The 26,247-nt window shown below is 38.0% G+C and overlaps 1 protein-coding gene across 1 annotated transcript in view; it reads right to left on the minus strand.

The window, feature by feature from the left end:
• The window catches only part of DDX10 (DEAD-box helicase 10), a 172,771-nt gene that overhangs the window by 68,649 nt on the left and 77,875 nt on the right, over positions 1 to 26,247 (minus strand). Inside the window, exons 14-15 of the mRNA XM_021380233.1 lie at positions 6,233 to 6,346; positions 3,867 to 4,028 (exon numbers count right to left, since the gene is read on the minus strand). Of these exons, the coding sequence (XP_021235908.1) occupies positions 3,867 to 4,028; positions 6,233 to 6,346 (276 nt within the window). The remainder of the gene's footprint in view (positions 1 to 3,866; positions 4,029 to 6,232; positions 6,347 to 26,247) is intronic.

The following is a 26,247-nucleotide window of genomic DNA, read 5'->3' on the forward strand; positions in this document are numbered from 1 at the left end:
CATTCCGATATCTTATTTAGTAAATTAGTTTGTTTCTCCTCAGATTGTTGCCGCTGTTCTTTGCTCTCAGGGCCATCTCCTTACCCTTTTTCCCTTTTCCTGGGGTGTGGAGCCGTGGATCCCCCGTCCCCTTCATCACGGAACCAGGCTGAACACCCGCAAACCGTTGACACACGCACATGGAGTACCCAAGAAATTGCACTCACTTCTACACCACGCACCCAAGTCCCAGCACACATTTTGGCATGTTCTCATTACATAGAAGAAAAGCTGTCACATTTTTATACTATCCAACAGTAGGAATTTCAAATAAATCAGAGATTTTATAAAGCACTGATTATATCTTCTATAATACCCTGCATCACAGTTTGCCACCGGAGCTCTCTAAACCGAATTCAGGGGTTACAAGACCAAAGCCATTCCACAAAGCAAACCAGGAACAGTATTAACCACATATTCAATTCAGTCCCCTCCAAGTGAATGGTTGAAGACGCATGCCTATATCTATGTTGATTTATCACTCTCTTCAATTAATATTTACTCCCCAACTGTTTCACTCCTTCGTTATTTGTGAGTCGCAAGTCCTTTCTGCATTTAGGTCTCCAGGAGTGTTCATAACTCACACTATGCCTTAGGAGGGTGCACCTACCTTTAACAGTGCAAGATGTAGGAAGTGGTAAGAGACCTGCTTAAGGGCTTACTACCAGCTCACAGCACAACTACATGTCAAAATTCCTGTCTTTTGGTACCGTTTTTAATCCATTAGATTGTGCTGTTTTTAAGTTTCTCATCATATGGACAGGGCTGTATATAAAACTGCAGATAGTAGCTTCAGTAACAAGAAATTCAAACGAACCCAGATTTAACTGCTAATGGCATGCTCCCTCACAACCACACTCACCACCATGTTTGAGACAAAAATATGCATACAATGAAACCTCTAATAGGAAATTCTGAGAATGATCAGGCATCTGATCAGGCTTGTCCATGACAGTCATGATGCAGTTCTTCTTCGCTAGTGGCACTGAGATTGTTGTCAAAGATTCAGACTCAGCAAAGTATCTACTGTTAATTGATGCTGTTAACTTTTAGGAAGGGAAACTTTATGAGATAGGTGAACTTTTTAAACACCCCTGGGTAGGCAATGTGAGAGTGGCCACATAATTCCTTTTTATTGTCAGGCAGCTTGAATGTTAAATAATGAGGCTTTCCTTGATCCAGCCTTAAATATCCTTCAAAAATCCTGTCTGTTCCTTAGCACTCTTTAGGTGATCCTGAGCTGACAACTTGCCCCACTGATAGTGCAGTAAGTTCCAAAACAGTATGACTGACAAATCAATGGCTGAAAGTGGATACCCTGTAATACTCACTTAGCTACAATTTCTAAATTATAGCACAGAGCTTCTCCATACAGTGTCAGTTTAACCAATTATCAGTTTCTATGCAGAAAAATTTGAGTAATATCTGCCCCAAACAACAACAGTGTAGCGCCTCCACAGATCACTGGAAGAGTGGCTCTTCTGATCACTTGACCAGCTTAATCTAACCCAAGAGAAGGGAGACGCTGCTTCCCTCTGCTTACATCAGACAAAGCAACAGGACTTATCATATTTTCCTAACTATTACAACTATTTCCTAAGCAGCAACAGCTTGCAGTCAGGAAATGCTGACACAAAGCGTGTCTCAGTAATAAGGAACAGCAACAAAAATACATTCCATCTGTGCTACTTTACCTTATATAGCCTCTATTATTTTTGTCTAAAATTAATTCGCATCTCAAACTTGAATGTTTTCTAAAGCAAGGGTGTAAGATCATCTTCAGCCGCAAGAGTGGTGAGATAGCAGGGCAGCAAATGAGGGTCTAACAAAGGGAACTCTGAACTCTATCAGCTTTCCTGCCCCTTTCAATTTCATCTTTTTTAAATATGGGAAAGTAAAAACTTAGGATACTAAACATTTGGTAAGACCACTTCAAAAATTAAATGACAATCAGGAAACTGAACTCTGAACTTTGTACATGTCACGTACAAAGGATTTACCTTAAGGAACACTTTTCACTTCTCACTGTTAAGCCACAAATAAAAACTCTGAATGTGCAAGCATTGCTTGAATGCAGCTTTTAAACCTGAAGACACATTTCACCATCCCTCAATCAGAAGACTTTTTTTATAAAAATATTTTCTTCTATCTGTCACAACACCTTTCCTCCTTTTCTTTTTCCTTTTTATTTCTTTTCCTAGAGAATAATACCTAGGTGTAATGTGAAAAACTTTTATGTAGTAATGCAGGTTACAAGCAACTTGTCACTTTCCATAATTACAAAGAAAAACCGCCACTCTACATTTATGATGTGGCATATTCTGTTCATTTTATTTGTCTGGCTTTCAAAAGGAGGCATTCGTCGTATCTCCACAGGTGAAATATTGCTTTTCTAAATGCAAGTGAATATCTGATCAATGTTATTTGTTCTCCTTGGCACTACAAAGACGAAGATGTGCTAACGGACCAGTTGATGAAGCATTTAATCATTAGAGTCTAGCATCAAACATAAAACAGCATCACTCAAAGTATATGAATTTGACAGTAAATGGCAGATTGACTGTGAAGTCATATATCAGTCTCCTTGTTTTTCAGGCTGCATCTTTGAAATCTAATACCATTGTTTTCCTGTAAAACTCATGGTAATTTTATCTGTATTATAGACAATAAATTATTTCTTTGCAGCCATTCTTAAATGCAACACTGCACTAATGAAAAACAAGGTGAGATTTTTCTAGATCGCATGATTTCAACAGGAGTACGGTGGCAGACTTTCAAATTAAATGTGTGAAGTATGCTTTGACTTCAGCTGGAATACTTCAGCGCCCAAACACAACTTGAGGATTTTGTAAATCCTCTCTGAACAGTTTTGTTCAAGTACAAGCCTTAGCTGAGGCCAGAACATCCAGCATCAATCACTAGCAATTAGTGGATAAAGGCAAACTGGATCAAGTCAGCATTTGCAAAGCAGGGAAATAAAACAACAAATTTTAATGCTTTGGAAAATAGAAGCTTTGAACATCAAGTAAGCCAATAATAAAATATAGTCCCAGAATCTCACATTTACCCACCAGCAGAAGAAATGCGAACCTTTCTCACAATATCCTTTAGCATGATTACTAATAGCATGATTACTGAATGCTAAAGGCATCCAGTTGTCTTTCATACAATCGCTATGTGACAAGGTCAGAAAACTCCACTCAGGTCAATGACAAATAATCCAGAAGCAGTTTGCAAAAATACGGTATGCAATTTAAAGGTTTTTAAATGCCTGAGTTTCTTTTTAACATCCAAGTTGTTCCAAATACCTGACTGCAGTTACTAAAGTTTCCAAATTAAAGCCAAAAATTCCACAACACTGTTCGAATAAATCATGGGAAAAAAAAAACACCAAATAATAGTCTTAATAATACTGATGCAAAAAGTTAGTTTACGCCTATTTGAAATGCATTACTGAACGTTGAGCTTAGGGTAGTCTAGAAACATTTCAGAGTTTTTTTCAATTTTCAAAACAACCAAACATCTTCTTCCATCCAAACAAGGCCTTAAACCCTTAAAATAACACTCCCACTAAATTCTTACCAGATTTTAAAGCTGTAATCAAAGTTGCATTGTTATAAACAACTACTGTATAAGGCTTTGAGTTAATCAGCTATTCACAACATCAGAACAGTCCTTCAGTGTCCTATGTAACGCTGAAAATAGCAATGCATTTAAATAAACCTGTACTGCACCTATTTCATAATATATTTAAGTACACTTACTGAGTAATCTGTGTCAAAGTATCTACTTTTGCACTTCAGTAACTGAAGAAGAAATTAACTTACCCTGTGTTTTTCCTTAATTTTCTTCCTGTATTCTTCTTTGTCAAATTTGTCTTCTTCCCGCAGTATCTCTTTCACCTTATCTAAGTTGATGCCGCTAGCATCATCTTCTTCATCTGCTTTTGCCAAACCGGATTTTTGCACAGGTGGCCACTGCTGCACTAACTGAATTATACACAACAAGAAAAACAATCGTTAGGAACATTTTTTAACATTAAAGCTCTTATGTTCGAAGCAGTCGAATACAATATTTTTCTGGACTAAATAATAAGATTATCACAGAATCATTAAGGTTGGAAAAGATCTCTAAGATCATCTAGAGTTCAACTGTCCACCCACCACCAATATTGCTCCCTGAGCCATGTCCCTGAGTGCTACATCTATGCATTCCTTGAACACCTCCAGGGACAGTGACTGCACCGCCTCCCCGGGCAGCCTGTGCCAGTGCCTCAGCACTCTTCCTGAGAATAAATTGTTCCTACTATCCAATCTGAAACCCAATCATTTGCAAAGAAAAAAACCCAAAACTTTGTACAATACAAACTCAGATACCTTATTCAATATCACATTCAGTCAAAAATAAGTATTTGAAAATGAAATCCTCATTACACCATGTTACTGTTTAACAGATTTATTTGAACTTTTTCCTGTTTTTCACAAATTTGTGAAAAAACAACACATTATTTGTGGCTAACGGCACAAATAATTTGTAACCCTGTTAGTCATTTTAGGAGAAAAATTATATTTGCTTTCAAGAAACAATTCTCCAAAATACATGCAGCAGAACAACAGTCAATTTAAATAGCATGCTTTCAAGTAAACACTAAATACTCCAACACATTAATGGAGAGAAGAATTTGATAAGACTTCATCACAGACTGCATGAAAAATCACGACTGTAGCTCCATATTTTTAGGGAAGCAAGGAGGATAGACGTGGAGGTTTATACTGGTTATTATATGAAAACTCGATTGGAAGTCTTTTGAGATTGAAGTTTGACTTGTGGATGACATGACGAAATACAATGTCATTTAAGTATCTGAAACTCTAAACTGAAACAAAAAACTACATATCCATCAAAAAACATCCCCACCTACAACATATGAGCATATACCTTATGATATGCAAAGACATCTTTGCAAAAATCATTCCTGCTTAGTAGATATACAGAGTACTAACTCTTAAAAAAGAAACTAAATGACAGAAAATACAGAACGTCTTTCAGATAGCTTGTAAAAACAGAAAGAAATGACAAAGTATGTTTAGGACTTCCTATTGTGCACTGTGTTATTCACCTATATCTTGGTAATCCCAATCTACTGTTTTCACTCATAGAATTGAGTTTTTGTGATTATGTTTGCTAAGAAAATATATTTCTTAAAGGAAATTTATTTTTATCAAAGAGAAGTATGTGGAGAAGAGCAGTAAAACTTGAAAGTACAGCTTTACACTGCCCAGTAAAAAAAAAGGAGAAGAAACATCCATAGATGCAAAGTTTGTTTCATTACATAAGTCATGTTCATTGTGTACTTTTCTAACCATAATTCTTCTGCTAATTTTTGCTCTACATCCTTTCTGCTTCATTGTACCAACACATGAAGCATCTGCATGTGTAATTTAAGAACAGACAACTACTTTAGAATATCCAAAAATATCCAAATGTATAATTTCCAGTCAACGGAGAAACCTCTAAAACCTTTTAAATTTTGTCTAATGCCACTATTTATATGGCTATAAAATTATTTTATTTGGTCAGAAAACAAATGAGGTACTTGAAATTAATCTACAGTTAAAAGTAATTTAAAAAATAACCACTACATTTTTCTCAGTGTAGGAAATGGAAAAACAATGTACATATTTGAGGCTGTAAAATCAAACGTAAGAGAAGTTTATGGAGCACAGAGACTTCCTCCTGAGGTTATCACCACAATGAAACCCAACAGTGACTAGCAATCCACAGTCGCTCCTTTCTGGACCGAATCGATACATTCTTCCAAGGGCTACGAAAAGATCCAATTATATCACTGGCAAATTTCAATGCAATTTTACATCAGCACAAGTAGGTGGAAATTTGGTACTTCCTTAGGTCTTCAAACAATATTTTCAATCTAGAAATACCAAATGTTGGAAAGAACATGACAGACTCCTTCTAAGTTTTGTATGTTACCTCAAGACTTAGGGGAGCTTTGGCAATTACCTATAAGAAAACAGCATTACATTTCTACAAGGAAAAAATGGGTTCTTTATTCCATCTGAACTTGAAGATAACACTCAGAAACAAAGTACAGACAGGTACATGTACTAACTGTTCTTTACATAAATTACAAATTCAGTTCCCACCAGTATGGAGTTATTCTGAATTATCTTACCTCTCCATCTTCAGTAAAGACTATTTTTGTGTTCACTTTAAATTTCTTCTTCAATATTTTTTTGGCTTCTTGGGTTTTAGTTGTTTTTTTCTTCATCTTTGAGTTTGATGCATTCTGCATAAAAGAAGAAACAAGATTTCTTAGGGGTTTTCTTTCAGTGGGTGGGAGGGTATCACAAAATACATGCTTTGAACTTTCTTAAAAGCTATTAGACATATTAATATGTAATTGCTAAAAAGCGTGAATGCAAGAGTGATGCCTAGTGAACAGCAGCTAACAGCCCTTTCCAGAAGCCTGTTTTTCCATAAACACGTTGTTTCATGAGGAACTCACTTGTGTTAAAAATTTAGCATGCTTTAAATCCTACTCACAGAAGGACGCCAGACTCATCCAAATCTCATGAACCTTTTTTTGGGACAACGACACACAATTCACCAGCTTATGCTGTCAACTCGCAAGCCTCATCATACCAGAAACGCTGTATAAGTGACTGAAGTCGCTAGTCACAACTGACCAGATCACTTTCATCTCACCTGTCATCAAGTGATCAAAGTAACTCACAGCAACTTGAGTGACTTCTGCATCAACGAAAGGCAGAAGAGGTCACGCAAGAACCTTCCTATTTCATAACTCCTGGTCAGCACTGCAGTGGGATTGGAAGGTATAAAAGTGCTGGGATTCTGAAAGTAGTTTGCAACTGTGGGAGGACTACTTTTAATTAGCTTATTTTCCATTGCATTATACAAAAGTGATGTCAGGTTCATAGACGGCTCATAAGAGTTTCCAACATCCATCTCTGCGATGGTAGCAGCAGCAGAACACCACAGAGCCAAAGAATGCAGAGATTCTTGGCCTACAACTCTTTCGCAGAGAAGTCTCAGGAACAAAAGCTGTAGCTATTCAGGCATCTAAAGGGTTGCAACACACAGCAGACATTCGAAGCAACAGCTGCTGCTGCAGCAAGTATTTTATATTTCCACTGGAATACATGCAGAATATTTAGGGGAAGACACACAACCCATCATCATTCTGCAAAGACTGCAGAGCTCCACTATGCAAGAAAAAGTGACTTTCTGAAAACCAACCTAAACTTCTGATAAGTAACACAAAGTAGCAAAAGCAATCAGAGAGAAAACAAAACCTGAGCTCTCTTTTTTATTTTTTTTTCATCAGTTTTCTATTCTACATCAAAAGGAAGCAAAAAAAATTAACTCAAAGTCACAGTCACTATGGTCAGTCCACTAATGCACTGAAGTATGAACTAGAGAAGCATAAAACCCTCGTCTCTGCACATCAGCTCATTAGCAGAACAACAGGAATTGTCCAGGGCAAGAATTTAAAGAGAGATGTTCTTTATAGGTGGTACATTGTCACCTCTTATTACCAAAACATTTTCTTTCAACATTTGTTTTTGCTTGTTTCATTTTTTTAATCTTACTCCATTGCCAGTATTATTGGTACCAACATAGTATGTCGATGAAAAAAGATTTTCTAGCTAACGAGCACAAATATTGTTATCTAGCATGCATACAATGGTAATATTTCCAGTTACCTCTACCTCTTATCCACCTTTGTGTGATTTTGAGAAGTATTTTGATGTTGAAAAGTAGCATGAAAACAAATGGGACAGGTTAAAATTTCCAAACAAAGAGGAGGAAGGAGAGGAGAAGAAAACAAATGGAAAATTAAACTCTCAAACTACACACTTAAAATGCACAATATAAGATCAGTGGCTAAATTTGGCAGATGTACGACTGAAAGGTAAGGGATTATGATTAAAAAATATCCAAAGAGCATTAGAAAGAAACTCTGCATACCTTACAAATAATTAAACTGTACTCTGTATTAGGACACTTTCTTTATTTTACTGAAACGAACACATTTCAAAAAAGATCAGTACCAAGGCTTCCTTGCGCTCCTTCTCCTGACAGTCTTAATTTAACACCACTAACAGTGCAGAGATCCAGTGGGCTCAGATACCAAAACATTTAATCACAGAATTAGGCAGAACTTTACGAAGGACAGGATTTGGAGTTCAGCAGACGCGTCACAGCCTAGGATGGAGGTCTGGTGGGTTAGTGCGGTGGCTGCTCTCACAGCCTCCCTGTCTCACATGGCCTGAGTCCCCTACGTAGTTCAAAACAGCTGGGCAGACTGGCTGCAAGGAACTACCATGAGCTGCCATGACTGTTGCTTCAGTCCTCTCCTGGGGAAATCTCTCACATTGCTCTGGAGTCACTACATCCCTGAAGTCTCTCTGCAACCTAAGTCCCTCCCTCCGTGTGTGCCCAGAATCATCTTTCAGAGCATCCAATCCTCACCTCTCCCCATGTTGCTTGTGCCAGTGGTCGCCACTGTACCTTGAGTGTGTTTGAGCCACGGGTTTCTCCAGGCAGCAGCAGTTCTGACACATGAGGGGTTGTTTCCATCACCTCAGCTCACAGTCTCTTCCCATTGCCCCCGCTCTCACAGTCCCCCACCACCTCGGCCCTGTCATCTATACCCAGAGCGCTGCCCTCACCCAAAATCCTAATGCCAGTGCTGGTCTCTGCTGTGACCCTGCATTTGAACACCTACATAAAACCATCCATTCCCCATCACAAAGGGCTCTGATTCATTTATTCACTGTAAGAAACATGTAAGCAACCAGCAGGCCTCCGATTTTCATACTTTTCAGTTCCACCTGGTTTCCTGCATTGTTCAAGGTATTCTCTTCATTCAGCTCCCATTTTCATCTTTCGTACTAGAAGATACCTGACAATTTACAAGCAGCAGGTTGACATTTAACCCTCATTCTCCATGGCTTCATCTGTTTTCTTCACAATGAGTTCACCTCGCCAGCAGCTGGAGACTGCCAAAAGACCTCCTCTGTCTGTTTAACCTCAAGTGCTGCAGAGAACGTGGTTCCAGCAGGGGCAATGACTCCTCTCTAACTGCTCAGCAAACAGAAAGCTGAAAGCTGAGGTTACAGGCTGCGCCAGCAGAAGCACTGTCACACCATCAGACACGGGTGAACAGAAGGATTCTGCTGACATCTAGACTTTGCTCCTAACAGCAGAGCAGGGAATGGGGCTGAGCATTTTGAGATGAGCTGAGAGCACAGTGCAGGCCCCCACACTGACCTGCTCACTCAGAAAACACCGTGCATCAAAACATGCTCAACTAGTATCTGCTTCAGTAAATGTACTTCTAAAGCTGAATTATACCATCAGATAAGCCAAATGGAAACACAGTGAGCATACAAGATCTGGGCACAGGTTTTTATGTTACTGTTAGATATTAAACAAATGCTGCAGTTGAACTCAGGTTGGTAACCAGTTGAAACAGCAGCCAGCATATGCTTCCTTTGTAATTAGAAGTAGCTACCACCTGCTACCAACACAGATAAGGCCCTCTAGTCTCAGTTTTTTCTTCCATAAATGCAGAAAAAAAATGTGATAAAAACACTAACCAGATAAAACAAGGTTAAATGCTATGTTATGAGCATTAGAAGTCAGTCACGGGAGTTCACCAAAATCTCATAAAACGGAGGCTCAGCTGCAGCATTTGAGGGTTTCTATTATTTTTAGCCAAAAGCCTAAATTTTGCCTTCCTTTTGCACATGCACGTGTCAGATGGCTTGCTGGATTAGATAATGACTGGGAACAAAAACTCGTCCTTAGAAGCACAGAAAATTCAAACATTTTGATATACAATCAGGAACAATACAACTAACATGCAGCAAGTTCTTCTTTTAAGTAAATTTTTCTTTTTTTTTAAAAAAGGAATAGACTCTTTTTCTTCTAGTTTAGTGGATCTGATATTAGCTGAATCTCTATGAAAAATGTTTTCTAAATGAAGATACTGACAAGTTTAAGATGTAAGTATTTACTGTATTTCAATTACAACTTTTTGCTGAAAAGATGGTACATCAGAAGCAGGAATGACAGTGAATTTAGCCATTCTAACATGGTATGGTTTTCCTTATTAATGCAACTGATAAAGTCCATAGTTCAGTCTTGCAGTATGCAACACTCACTAAATCAGGGTAAAAGCACTTCCAGTCTCTTAACGTAACTAAGGCAAACTTGCCTCAGCCTCTGGGCTTAGGGTGTAACAAATCATCAAGTGTAACATTTTCTTTCTTTCTAACTTTATTTTTTCTTCTTAATTTTAACTCCGCCAGGCTGTGAAAGCAAGTGCAGTGTATTTGCTATAGAGGTTGGCTAAGACAGGACTACATTACTGTGGAAGGGTAAAACAGCAGCAGAAAAGAATCAATTTTTCAGTTATGTTAGCTATAAAAACCATTACTGCTTTCCAAGTTTTCTTTTGTGGGCTGCCCCTCCCCCCCCCACACACACACACTTATAACCTGAAATCACTAGGAAGAAAAGTTGTGTACCTGGGTATTTGTTAAGTCTCTCCCAACATTATTACATTACTTTTACCCAGAATTCAGCAGCAACAGCTCCTGAGAAACACAAATCGATTTGGTACTGCATTTCACACATTCTTCATGAAATTGCTCAGAATAGGAGCAAGGATTATCATATCTGTACTATCACAGAACATTTCAATCCTCCTGTCAGGCTGCAGAGTTTGGACTCAGAAGGCATTCTTCATGGAATAAAACACAGTCTTGGCAAATTAAAGTTACCAAGTCTCAGACAAAGAAAACAGCAGTCTTCATTTTTGCATGGTAGAGAACACGCATTCAGTGCTATCATCTGACAAGTATTACAGACTTTCAGAAGATTCAGTATTGCCCAGCCAATATCATTACCTCTCAACTCTACAAACTTACTGAACTCAGATTGTGAGACTTTGATTACCTACGATGGAGATAAGGTTAGAGGAGAGGCAAAGTCTCACTCTTACTGACAGATGTCAAACCACCAAAGCAGTAGCCTGATGCAAACTTCATCCTTCTACACATAACTATAGAAGGAGAAGGACAATATCAAGAGAACCAAAATAGCAAGACTTTGAAGCTCAGTCCACATTATCTGAAATTGGAGGTTTTTTTTGGCTTTTCTTTTTTTTTTTTAAGTTTCCACTTAAAAATACAATTTGACCCAACCACTCTTCCTATTGAGTGCAAAGCATCAGTGAAACAGAGAGCTGGGGGCTGAGGATGCAGCCTGACTACAAGGGAAGGAATGGACGCTGCTTTCCCTCGCTATGTATCAGGAGTCACTGCTTCAGGTGGAGGCCCACTTCTCCACAGTGGCAGCTAATCCAGCCCTCCCTGTTCCATGCTGACTGCTGGCGAGCTGCAGGCCTGCCCTGCACAGCCTCCGGAGTCTGAACAGGCCAGAGCCGCCGGGAAGTGGCTTCCCACAAACTGCCCATTGCTTCCAGGGCATAAGGAGCTAGTTTTAATCATCAAAACAGGAAGACAAAATGTACAGACAAGCTTGCATTGCATCCATCCCCAGTACTGAGCACAGCCCTTACCACAGCAGTTGTGAATACAAGGACATAGCCAGGCTACTACCCAAAAGACAAAAGATTATATCTGAATCTGAGTTTCATTACTTTGTATGCAATTGGGTCTAAGGCTTAGGTTAGACTATACATTTTAATAAACAACATACTGTTATTTCCAATAAAACAAATTAAATTGCATCGTGGAAGTTGCAGGGCTAAACTAAGATTAAAATCTCAGTGTCTAACACACTGAATGTAAAAGAAAGGGACAAAAGACTTGCCAACTTGCTAAAACTGCAATTTTCTGCAATACGTTTACATGATGAGCTTGGGTTTTATGTCTAGACAGATACTTACTATTCTGTGTATTTCAAGGGAAAAAAAAGAAAAGAAAGGCATTTATGATATGACTTTTACTTGTATATAGACAATAACAGAGGAAAGGAGACAGAGGAACCATTACATGCATCTACACTCAGTATTTCTCTCTACCCACAGATACAAACCAATTGTAATAGAAAGGTCTATTAAACAGTTCTTCAATGATAAATCTTGCTTTTCTTCCTAACTGACAGCACAAGGAGTATTTCTCCTGGATATTTTTAAAACACTCGAAGTTTAAAACTGTTTTCCACTGAAATCTTAAGCTTTTTATATAGATGAATGCATATTCCACGTGGTATGTACCCATTCATTTCAGCAACTGATATCAAAACTTAAAAGTGGGAGTTTTAATAAAAGCTAAATACAGCTCTCATTTCTCAGAACAATCCTTTGATTTAATTGCAATGCATTATGTAATTGTACTTATAACTCTAGTTGTATGCCTATATTTTTTGACATGGATCTGTAAAGTTGCTGCACTTCACTTTACAAAATCTAACTATTTTATACACAAAATGAGGCAAAAATGCAAGTACCAAGTTTGTAATTACAAGAGTTAATACGGACAAAATCACAAAGATATTTGTTAAGTTGTAATAATTAGATCACACGCTGAAAGCTTTCTTTATTTAATGCACTGGATCACAGAACTGCTGTTGCACTAGTCTGAAAAATCTCCCTATCTATAAGCACAAGCAGCAATGACTTCCCTTTCTGAAGTGCTAAGCCCTTAGCACAATAAAATGACTTCAAAAGAAAGGTATAACAGAACAGTAAACTACTTACATATTGCTTGGACAAAAGAAAGCTAATAACTGAGAATTCCTGACCAAATGAACAATATATTTCAAAAGCCTGTGTTCAAAATCAAACGTATTAACACATATTTATTCCTGTGGTTAGAGTTAGAAGAAATATACACTTGAAAGAAATTTATTAGTGCTAAGATATTCAAAAGGCTAACAACCCAAAGACTATCTCAGGCTGACAATAAGCAAGAGGTATACAATAATTATTATAATTATTATTAATTTAATAATAATAATAATTAATACTATTAATTCCAATGCCAAATCAAGACATAAAATGTTTTTGTTCTGTCCTTCCTTAAGTCATTACAAAGTGCTGCATCATTAGAACATGACTTTCCTCTGATAAAATCTATCAAACACAGTAGCCATCAAATTCAGCTCTACTTCTACAGCCAAGAAAAATGTCGAATCACTTGCAGTTATCCTAAGCTAGAGATTGCAGCTTAGTAAGTGAAGTTTCTCATTTTCAATCGAAATGCAAAAAATGTGATTTAATTGACTGTTACCGATACTCCCTATTCCAGACCTTCTATTTTAGGTAAGCAAGAAGAGGGCATCACAAAATGCTATTTCCAACAAAAAATGACAAATCAGAATTAAAAGCATAAACATGTCTTCCATATCAAACTAAATTAAAGACTACTTCTTCCAGCTCAGCTCATCATCTTCTGTCACTTTCCAAAAAAATCCCAAAATGCACAAAATAACATGCAATTGAGGAGCTAGGAAAAGCTTAACTTGCTTTGCAACCTTTGTTCCACTTCAGATCTCCAGCAATTATTATGTTGATATCATTTCTCACTTTAGAGCAGCCAGAAAATCCTACCCGTTCATCTCCCCCTTTAATATCTGACACAGAGCATGCCCCTCATTCAAAACGAAGGCAAAGGAGACAAATAGAAAGGGGAGAAGAGTTCTGCCTTGTTTTAAGACTAACAGAACGATTAAGTCCTCCAGGTATACTGAAAATGTGCTACTTCCTTCCATTTGTAGTTTTTCAGTCTCGAAAAGAGCCAGAATAGCTCCTTCCCTCCCAAGCTGCACCTAGTAACTTAGAGCAAAATATAAAACTCAAATATTCAGAGAGATGTGAACACTGAATGCTACAGCAAGAATGCAACACTGAGATACCATTTAATGAACTAAACAGAGAAAAATTGAGACTTTTTACTTAAAGGATAAATATCCAATTTTTTATGCTACTGTACTGTGTAGTAGTAAGTAAAACATCTTCTAAAAATGACATTTGTATTAAGACAGTTAAGGTTTAAATATATGCTGTAACATCATTAAAATTATGGCTTAAAAATACACTTTACCTCAGCTCTTTCTCTGCCTCCTTTTGTACATGCTAAAAACAAAAGTTATGCCCATTTAATTATCAGACAGTAATATTATTAATGGCCTATGTCCGTAAAGAGTGACAACTTCATATCTTTTGAAAAATACCCAACACTGATTTTCGTTTATTTCATCAGTGCAAATTTTTCAGCAGTAGACTGGTGTGATAACCATCACTTCTTCTTAGAGCTTTATTTCACCTTTGGACTGAAACAGATGGTACACTTTCCTTTCCCATTAAAGTCCTCTAAACTCATTTCTTTCAATATCCAAGAACATAGCAAGTATGTTCATCTGGCCTGCACTTGAGCTCAGCACTACTGAGGCCACTTAAGAGAAAGAAGAGGCAACATTAGATGGCATACCTGTGAGGGTTTATCTTTGAGACAAGGCTTATTTCAGTTTGGTTTCAAAGAAGGGAGTGCACACAACCTATTTCCAAACCACACAAGAGCCCTCTCCACAGTCCCAAGCACCAAACACAACAACAGAGGCCATCCAGCTGGGGCAAAGGCTGTAGCAGAGCAAACACTCCTTCACACCACAGAAGAGGAGAGAAAAAAAGAGGGGCTAACTGAGAGAGTTGGTCACTGTTGGCAAGAGGCCTGAGAGTAATTCATCTAGTTTATTCTAATCACTTTTTGGTCAAGGATTCTATGAACAGACAGCAATTATTCACAACTAAAGGCTGAGTCACCACAATAACAAACATAAAAGAATATTTCGTAACTATTGTTTTACTTCTTTAAAAAAGGTTGAGCATTTTGACTCCATTCTCAATGGGTCTGGTGCAGACTAAAGATACCACCAGCAGAAGGGGCCTTGAAGTTCCTGAGCTCCCCCACATGCTCTCGCCACTGCCCTTTACTAGCACAGGTCCTTTCCTAACCTTGAGAAAATGTGCTTCGAGGATATAAAACTGACAGAAAGCTAACCCTAAGAAGACTGCAAACAGTATTCTGCCACTGCAGCTCCCAGGGGTGAGAGGAGCACTCCCACAGATGTGTGGAAGCAGCAGGAGCCAGACAGGCAGAGACAGATGCAGCTCTTCCAGCAACAGCCCAGCCATGCCGCAAAACGGAACTGCTTCTTCAATAAATTTGATAATCTGGGTAAGAAAAGTAGTAAAAATTGCTATGAGATCTGAAGGTACACAGGTACACTGTGCCTGGTGTGTCACAAGAACGTGAACCACAAAGGGAGAACCACACCGATCTCTAAACACAGTAAATCATGATGAGAAAAAACACTAGGGGGGCCAGCATCCATGGGAACTGGCACAGCCAAGATGACTCAGTCAGTCTGCTAGGGTGTTGCTTTTCTTACACTACTGAGACACCCAGGCCAAAACCCCCGCCAGAAGGACGCTCACTCAGAAGCTGTATGAGAGAGTTTGCTAACAATAAACAGTCTATGCAACCAGACACTGCATTTCAGAGCACTAGAAACTGCTTGCCTTAGGGTTCCCAAATTGCCTACAATTTAAACCTGCCTTCTCATCTCCTTTGAAATGTTTTGCTTTTGATCTGAAAGCTTCTACACCTTCCGTGTTTGCAGAAGTCATTTTTTAATACACGAGGTCAAATTTATATGGAAGTTTACATAATGAATATTTTCAACCTGCTTGAAAAAAAATAATTTTAAAATCATTATGCATCTCCTCTGTCTCCAGCAGAAGCAATTAAAAGTTTTCACTTGTTCCAGCAATATACATGCAGACAGACTAAACTCTGCCTAACTCCCAATGCTGTTACAAGATAGTTAAGAATCTAATAACAAGTCAGGACTCAGAGCTACCTCACAAGGAAACAAGGCACAAGAACTTCAGTTAATCATATGGCCACAGCCAGCTGGTCCCAGACACATGTACCATGAGCTTGTACTTCAGTAGTTTTCATACCACTCATCCTCACGTGCCTTGCACATGAAGGGATGTTGCTAGCAAAAAGTACGCAAGAAGTTGTGGTATTTTGTTTAAATATTTGTGCTTTCTCAGTTCTTCTCACTCCTAGAATTCCACTGTGGTTTGTGACCAAAAGTTTTCAATTTTACAGTTTTTTGACTTATGAAAATGACAGACTGATGGAAAACTGAAACACTGATCTAAAAACACCTTCAGCTGCCAGGATACAACAACTGAAGTTTAGTTGGCTGATATGCTGAGGTATACTAATATTTTTAATGTTGTTTTGAAGCAGTGGAAAAGGTGAAAATATCTTCTTTCATTCATAAAACTGGAAAAATATGCAGGTTCCAAGAAACATGTTCGATTTACTGATGTCTACTCATTTCCTCAAAAAAAAAACGGAAATGAGGTACAAAACTTGCATTAATTCTGAATAAAGGTTCTCGTGGCAAAACATTCAGAAGGATTTAATCTTTACCTGTAGAGAAGGACTAGAAATTTTGGTCCAAACCAAAACAGAAGAATAATCAACTTCAGATGGAGAACAATAGACAAAAGAAAAGGGGGAACTCCTATCACCAAGAAAGAATACACATTGACTACCCAAAGTTGAAGGTGCACAGAGTCACAAGCCACAACTTTGCAATGGAAGCAGTAAAATATTGCAGCAATACAAATAATATTAAAACAAAGAAGTGAAACACCTAAGCAGTGTTGGTGAGGTAGACACTGAAAATAAATTTGCTCTGACCTCAAAGTTAAATGCAAACTTTCCCCTCATCTTTCAGCAAGACTACTATGATACTAGATGGGCAAAGGCAACTCAGCTTCCAGGAACGAGGACACAAAAACTCTACTCTCACTTGGAAGCGAAACAAAAATGAATTAATTTTAAAATTTGGGCATTAAAGGACCAAATAACCTCCATCCTGGAATTCTAAAAGAATTAGCACATAAAATCATACATCTTGTAGAATTTTTTTTTAATAAATCTTTCTTACTGACAGGTGATATATAATCAGAAATGCTAATATCTAGAAAAAATAGCAAAGGGAAAGAATATTTCACTCGGGCTATTTCCAACTACTGCAGGCCCTCAGTATGACTTCAAAAGAACATGACATAAGTTTTGGAGAAATGATGGATTATAAAGTTGGAATAAGGAATATATTGTAATACAGGAATTCCAAAGACTGACTTCCAAAAAAAAAAAAAAATGTACCTTGGCTCTTTCAATAAAGGAGATATAACAGCACTAATTTCAGAGCAACATTTGCCTCAGCACTACAGCAAGAAGTGTTAGCTGAAGGTTGTGGAAAAAAAGAAAAGGTCAAGGATTAGTTACAGACTTGGACTACAATGAGCTGTGCTGAAAGACAAATTACCATCGAGCAGCAACTCTCCTCATTCGCTCCTGTGGTCCCCATGCTACCCAGAGTGCACTGATGAGCAGACAAAAAAGCCCAGAGCTTGAGAAAATAAGCAACGGGCTGCTGAAAAAGAAAAACCTAAGCCTGAAAACCAGACGTGCTAAAATGCAACAAAGGAATATTCAGAATTTAAAACTGAAAGAGAGATCAAATCAGATCAGGAGAGTAGAAGAAAGGCAACCAGGCACTTTCAGTCATAGGATGACTGTGAGCACCCACTGCTCCAGCAGCCAGGAAAAAGGCAAATGCACGCCCAAGGACCTATCAGGCAAATTATTTCCAGTAAAAGCTGACAGCTACTAACGGTACTACAGGAGGCAGCAGTATGAGCTCACATCGTACTCTGTGTACACCTCTAGTTTCTCAGATTGAATACAGATGAAGAGTACGCCTGGAACAAGAACATTCTTTCAAGTATTTTTTTTAAGAATTTTGATATTCATTACAACAGTTGTTTTGAAAGAGAAACAAGAATTTGTCCATCACAATACTAATTATCTTAAAATGTATGGAAGGTAATCAATTGCATTCTAACACTCAAAAGAATCTCTTCTCCTGAGCTGTTATTCAAGGCTCTGCCACCGCTGCTGTTTGGGAAACCTCTTATGTGCTGGTTAACATATGTGAGCAGTAAATTGCATTTTGAAGATACATGAAATAGTTTGTAGAACTTGAGTTTCTTCTTAGAGGAACATAGTGGACTTAGATATTCAGGATTGAACATAATCTGCTTGTTGCAGTTATTTCCACTATCACTAATTTCTTTTTTATATAACGTTACATGTTCTTCTCATTTTCTTTCAATTTAATTGTACAGCTTTCAGATGTGTGGATTTTACATTCAGAGAGAAAAATAAATCTTACAGGAATGACCATATGAGCAAATGTGTTCTTTGCTAGCTATTCACCAAAAGACATAGCTCAGATCTCTCTCATGCTAACTGAAAACCATTTAAGAACAAAGTTTTACAAATCAGATGACACAAATGTATCACCGACCTAGCAAAGAATGCCGTAACGCAGCAAAAGGAAGATAACATGATCAATGGCACTGACCAGTCACCTCCACCTCTCCCTGAATCATCACCTCAAGGCCAGCACTGCAGCCAGCTCACATGAAGGCGCAAGGCAGGACACAGGAGTGGCATTAGCAGTGTGGATGTAGTCCCAGACCATTTCCTGTTCAAAGATGTTCCCAGCCTTCCCACTGGAAGCAGAGTAAATTGTTGAGAAGTCTGCTGCAGGATAGATCTGGTACGCAGGTCAATAGCTGTATCAAAACAGTTTAAGCCATACAGACAAAATAACACATTTCCATTCCTGAAACATTTTTCTCAGTACTGCCACAAAAGCTGTGAGTTCTCCATTTCAAGCTTACTTCTCATCTTCGTAATTCAAAAAATGTATTGGTCTTCTGAGAAATATCTCTAAGTCAAAAAATCCTCTCTTGACAGATGTCTCTTAGTTGGGCTTTATTGCACTTCTCTGCCACCAAAGAGTTATCCCATTTGAGTCTTCGCTAAGTTCCTGGGCAAATTCCTACACTGCCCCAAGTGATAAAGTAAGCTTGAGCCATCAAGAACGCCAGAAAAAAAAAATAAGAAAAACAGTCTGAAGCAGGTAATATAGTGGGGATGCACAACAATCATGATAGCAATAGAAAAGCAACAGCCAATGAGGAAAACAGATTTTAAGCATGCACTCACACTGGCACATCTTATTGTAGAAGATTAAGCAAAAACATCCTGTCAAAACTTTTTGGCAGAAAAACTCTTTCTGTAATTTGTGATCCTCAAAAAGAAACAGTGATGAGTAGGAAGGCATCAGTGTTCTCCACATTGCTAGTTATTTTTTTCTACTAAAAGCAGTAATCCAAGATGGAACTACTTGAGATAAAGAGTAATTTAAATTCCTCTTCTCCAAAGTAAGTATTTTCTCAAGTTATGTGACTGTGATAACGTACTCAGATGTAGATGTTGCAAACAGGCCTGTTTGTACGAACAGCCAATTTGACCTTCTGCACACACCACTGAATTTAAAACCACAAAGTATATTACTTTGAGATAACACTTGCAGCATTTCATACTTAAGATAATACATAACAGGAGGCAAACTTGAGGAAGCAATTTTTTCTACTCCATCTGCAGAAACTGAGGTTATCTCTCTGTATCACTGCATAAATACTGTTTTGATTTGTTTTAAAAGGGAACAGATGTTATGACTTACTCCTACTCTGGGAGGGAAAAAAAATCTGAAATGCTTTTATAAGCACTTTTTACAGTGCTTCCATGCTTGAACAGTACATCTTTTTACGACGCAGTAACTTTTTTATCATGTGTTCAACAGATTTTATTCTTGTAGCCATTTACAGAAATGTGGGTAAGATTCTTTTTAATCTACCATTTTCAACTGCTCTGAGGAAAACCATAAAAAAGCATATCCAAGTACGGGCTAATGTAGACAAAAAAAGTTTGAGAGATCATTAAAGAGCAATCTTTCATTTCAGTCTAGCGTGCAATGGTCTCTTATGCTTTGTCTAACATGAAACTTTTCTTATGCAATAAGGAAATTCGACTGATTTGTTTTTAAATTGAAAAAGCAGTTCAGCATATTCAGTAGTCAATAATCAGGACACGACAAGAAGTGTGATAAAAAGTTCATACTATACTGCACAAGCAACCTTCTTCCAAGGACATAACCATAATATATTTTGTATCTGTTTAGCAGTTCCCAGAAGATAACTGCCATAATTTATTATCTTATTTATCTACTTTGCTGTTTAGAACATCAGTAGGTTTCAGTATTTAGTACAGCTATGGGAAAAATAATGAGGCAGCTACGGGCCATTAGTGCAAAGAGATCAATATTTCAGCTAGGATAAGACTTGAGTGCTCAGTAATCAAAACTCTGAAATACAGAGAGCCAGTCTACAAGTATCTCCTCTTAATATGTTTTATACCTACTTTTAATATATGCTTATGCAAAATAGATTATTAACTTTAGAATCCATCTGCTCACTTATTTACACCACTTTGGTAGAATTTATCTTTCGATAAGTCCCACCCTCATTACTTAAAATAAAATGGATGTGAAGAAAAAAAAATCATCCTTCTAATTGAAAAAAAAAGAATCCAGTAAACCACACTGTAAAAACCAGACAAGGTACTGCTCCTCCTCCTTGAAAGGAAAAAAAAAATTAATGGTAAAAGTGGCAGTAGATATTTGCCTTAAAAAAATCATGACTTTAAATATACAAATGGAAAATAAGGCCACACTTCTCACAACAGAAATAAACAGCTCTCATGAAAACTCCGTCAATTTTCACTTGTTCGTAGTTTCATGGATTGCTCATCTGCAAGGACTGTGGTTCAGACAGTCTCCAATTTTTCATTCTGGAGATTTGAGACTAATAAATCTTTCACCTGCAGAATTGCAACGCTTGGATTTTCAAAAGGAGTCACTGTGGGTTTGTTTTCTAGTATAAGACTTTCAAGATCATAAGTACCTCAAATTCCAGGCAGTTAGCATGCTCCTGGATTACTTGGGTTGTCTGAGAAATAAACTTAATTTTAAAGGGAATTAGACATTAGATTCCTCTCACAACTTCTGAGAATCCTGTCTGGACATTCATCCCATTTCTAGAAAGATAAGAAACAGAGGGAAACAGTAGAGAGCAATGAAATGGGTTTAAGAATGACACTTTTTTTTCAAAGGTGAACTGAAAAAAAAAGCAGTTTTAGAATACCTAACACAAACCAATTTTCATCAGTACCACTTTCTAACTTCAGGGCATACTGCATTTTAGTCATCAGTAATTCTTACTGCCATAACTCTGAACTTAAATATGGGGTGGTGAGCAATTTACTGAGCAGCAGGTATCTACACAATATTTGGAGTACCACTGGATATGTTATTATAATCACAAGCATTAACGTGAAATATCAGATCATGTAAAAAACCTGCAATCATTATGCCACTTCTACATTTAAAAGGACAAAGATTCAGCAAGCTTTTTGGCTAAAGATTTACTCTGGCAGTTTTAACAACTATGCAGCAAACTTTTGTTTGTGGGTTAGCTCCCTTACCCTAACACACACAGCAGTAAATTGCTGTTTGAGATGTTATTTTTCTGCTGTAGAGGAGCCATTTTAACTTAGAAGGTATAGGTACAATATGTAATTCAGTACAACTACCAACTACGTACAGGGAAAGCATATTAGGACATGGTGTAATGGCTTTAAACTAAAATAGGGGAAATTTAAGGAAAAAAATCTTCACTCAGACAGTGGTAAGGCACTGGAACAGGCTGCACAGAGAGGTTCTGGATGCCCCATCCCTGGAGGTGTTCAAGGCCAGGCTGGATGGGGCCCTGGATAAGCTGATCCAGGTGGAAGCTGTCCCTGCCCATGGCAGGGGATTGTAACTGGATGGTATTTAAGGTCCCCTTCCAACCCAGTCTATTCTATGATTACCTAGATTACATTTTCTCCTGATTACATTTACTTCTGAATACTCTACTGAGCAAATAGCAGGCATTCTATAGAGCACAGGATTTAACACCTCTCTACCAGAAGTGACAAAGAAGATGGACTCTCAAACACAGCGTGGACAAAGTGAACTGGAAGGGCAGAGAAGCACATAACGAAGCAAAGAAAAAACAATTTCTACTGGCCACCTTTGCAGAACAAGAGGAATGATTGTGAGTTGAAGGTACACATTACAGGCTTTGAATCAACCCCTGGAGAAGCATTCCCTCGTACTCCGCAGTCAGGAGCAATCTTCAAGGACTGGCCTACTTGAGGGAAATTTAAGCTTGTGAGTGTCCTTACTGTCCTCTCTACCTACCACCCAGCGTGTGTTTGGGTAATTTTCACACAAAGTGCTCTGGCTCTTTACTGAATACTCACTTCCCTAGAAACCTTTATCCACCCCAGCAAGCCTTTAACTGTGCTCTCTGCACCAGTAGCCCCCAACAACGTGGCATGCCTACTGAACTGCAGTGCTCTTGTAGTTCAAATGGCAAAAGTTATCAGCATCAGTTTCTTCCACACAGTTATCTTGATCTCTTGCTATTTTTCCTCTTTCCAAAACCACTTTACAGACTCTCACTACCTAACTTTGAGCTTTTCCTTAACAGAGGACACGACTTCATTGTACTCAGTTCTTGTTGAGAAACTTTGTTTCGGGCTAAAGTTCCCCACATGAAGGATTCATAGGACTTTCTGAAAAAAGCCTAGAAGACTAAGCTGCCAGAAACAAATACTGGTACATATTTATTGCCACCCTCTGGGACTTCTGACATTATATAATTTTCAGCTGTTCCCAACACGCCAACTACACCTTAAAGACAAATATATTGAGGACACATCATATACCTCCATGTTCACAAACAAGCAACAAAGAGTGTATTACACTTTCCTGATACAAAAGTGTCAGTCAACTCTGTTGAAAAGTCCACCAGGTCATTTCCCATGATTCAGCAGCTGCTCCCATAGCGCCGAGGCGCTGCTGCAGTCAGAGCGGCCATGTCACCTGCATGGGAGCTGCTGAGTCACGGCCTGAACCACTGATTGAGCACCTGAAGGAAAGACCCTGTCAGCCCTGGAAGCACAGGTGAAGGCAATTCTTAGGCCTCATTTAAGGGCTGACTGTCACTGTTAACGATTAATGACAGTAGTGGATTGTCAGCATCCTGCTATACATCCAGTTGCATTTGATCTAGCAATTCTATTAGTCACCATGTTCAGCTTGGTCCTAAGCCCAGTATCAAACTCATCAGTAGCTTCGCAGACCTGATGGAAAATGCTTTTTAAGGGAAGAGGGACACTTAGCTGTCCCATCTGCTTAAATGGAAGCAATGCACTGTGGGTCCTTTTAAAAATTCATCTGAAGTTGTACACACACTTGCAGTGCTACATATTTAAGGCAGAACGAAAAAATAGAGCACTACAATAAAAAAATTTCTTTCTGTAGCTGGGCAAACGATGTGTCACAACTACAGCTTATTGCAATAGTTGTAATTGTCTCCATTATCTTGTGTCTCCCTGTCCGTCATATGCCCACTTGTTTTCTTGCCTTAAACTGAAACTGCCACATACATACAGCATACATACAGCATGTTAAATGCCTAATGCACTGAAGTCCCAGATGCTGCTTAAAGATTTTCTGATCTATGCTGAACAAATTGTAAATTGAATTTACTTGGGAATGTATGTGGATTACTTAAAATGCACATTATTAATAAATCTGCAGATCATGTGTTATATTTTTAGTTAGTTACTTAATAAAGGAAACATACTTGTATTGTTCCCCTGCTCTCAAATGCGAGACTTATACGTTAGCATTTCCTCTTCTACAACATAGTCTACAAAAATCAAGATAAATACACTCTTATTTTTATTACCTTGCCTCTTAGCTTCCTTTAACTCTATTTAGTGCCCAGCTTGCCTCCTTCAGTAAACCTCAAAGATTACTGTTGGTCTACAGACCAAAACTGAGGAACCACTAACTTAGACGTATTATGGAGCTGAAATGCTTCACTAAAATTCTACTGCACTCAGCCCAAGATATCCATGGGCAAAAGATTCCCATGGTTGAATTCCCATTTCTCTTACAACATAAAAATTTCCATTCCTATAGTAATGAAAGGCACAGTGAAATAGAAGGCATTTATTTTTATTGGGCCAGCTCCCCATTGCCAGTGCTGTGACTACATTAAGTCTTTCTTGTCCAGTTTCTTCAGTGTTATTTGTCAGTAGTTGTAGTCTGAAAAGGAAATTCTCATTTACTGTGCCACTGGGTGAACATCTCGGGTCTGCATTCAGATAATTCTTCAGTAATTACCCCTGTGAGGCAGATAATCTCCTTTGTGTTCCAACCTTCTCTTTTACAATTTATAAGTCCTCATTAGTTATGTCCTAGATGCTGTACTATGTAAGAAAACACAGCACCAAATACAGAACCTTCAAGCCCAGGTGAGACACAGTGTTATTGCTGAGTGATTACCAAAGCGCTCTGCTAAAATATCACTCTAAATTAGTGAAATACATGGCTAAGAGAAGATGAAAGCAAGCAACAAATCTGAAAGAAAGTATCTAGTAGATTGTTCTAATATGCAATTAAAAAAGATATTGCCTGTGTCAAGCCTTTATACTGTCTCTTTGTTCAAATGCAGACGTTAACCTCTAACTGAAGCAAGCCTTATTCAAAAATCCATTACTGACTTTGCCTGTGCATCATTAAATGAAAGCAGTGATAGCAGGGCTGTTTACTCTAATACCTTAGATGTCTTTCAAATTATACCCATAACACAACTTTTATTCTGATTGCAAATTTACTATTCTACTATTCTCCTCTGTAATTTCTTTTTAAAGCAATACTTCAGAAACACCACAGCTCAAACACAGTAGCATACTGTTTCTTCTAGAGTCTCTAGAGACACATTTCCTAAATAAATTGAAATTTCAATAAAGCTTTACTTCAACACTAAATATTTCTGAAAAATAATGTACTCATAATGCAGAAACACCAATTTCAGCAAACAAAAGTTACGCAATACATTAAATAAGAAGCACAGAAGACAAACAGCAAGCTCTGAAAATAAAAGCCACCTGAAAAAAAGAAAAAAGCATTAATCCAAATAGGCATCTTCTGAAATTCCTTTTAGTTTTGTAAAGACATCAGTTTACCCCAAAACATCTCATTGCATTCACTCGTCTGTTTCTACTGCAACTTTTCTGTCTGTGTATGTGGGTGTGTGTGGGTGTGTACGTGCATGAGAAAATGGGAAAGCTTGTGAAGGTGGAAGGAGAGATGAAACACGAAAGGGCTACAATGAAGGGTGTAACCATAAGGTCCAACAAGATGGAATAACGTTAAAAGCAGAAACATGGTGCATTAAAGTTGTATTAAGAGTGATGTTAGTGCATTAGAGACCAAACAGACTTCCACTGGAAGCAACCACAGCAAGAACAAAGAAAATGAATAAAAATAAAAAAGAAACATAGCCATGCAAAGCCATCGTGGTGTTCCTATTTTCAGAATTCTAATTAATTCCTTTTGCATAAAGGCTGTGATAACTATATTTTCAGAGGAAAAGGAACAGGGAGGGCCACAGCCTGGAAAAAAAGGAAGAAATACTGCAGGATAAGAGGGAAGATCCCTTATCTGTCAATAAAGAGTTAAATTACAGAAAAGGGTGAAGATTCAAAAAGCGCTATTCACAATGTCAGGAAGTTGGTACCAGGACCTTGCTCCATACATGCCTAATAAATTTTGAAGCAAGTGTGAATAAAGAGGTGAAAAAATCTGTAAACAAGCTTACTTGTGAAAGATCACAGGGATATGAAGTAACTCGACAGTAAAATGATGTATTGAATTACAGAAAATGCATAGCAACAGAAAAATAGCTGTACAGCATTATACACAACGATGAGTTCTACGTAAGCTGTCATCCACAGAAAGATCTTCAAATCACTGCGCATAAGTTTTCCTACATGAACTAACCACTTCAGTGCAGTCAAAAAGGTAAACAAACCAAGAACAAAACAGAACACCAAACACTACCATATCATTCATGACACACCCTGCGTTCTGATGACCACATCAGCTCCAACCGTCTTGCCTCAGAAATACAGACTCTTTGTAAGAGATACAGAATAGAGAAACACAGTCAGTCAGAAGTCCTACACAGCTTCAGGACACAGCAACCACAAGTGAGTCCTGTATGTT

Source organism: Numida meleagris, chromosome 1 (genome assembly GCF_002078875.1).
Source record: "Numida meleagris isolate 19003 breed g44 Domestic line chromosome 1, NumMel1.0, whole genome shotgun sequence".
Taxonomy (NCBI): Eukaryota; Metazoa; Chordata; class Aves; order Galliformes; family Numididae; genus Numida; species Numida meleagris.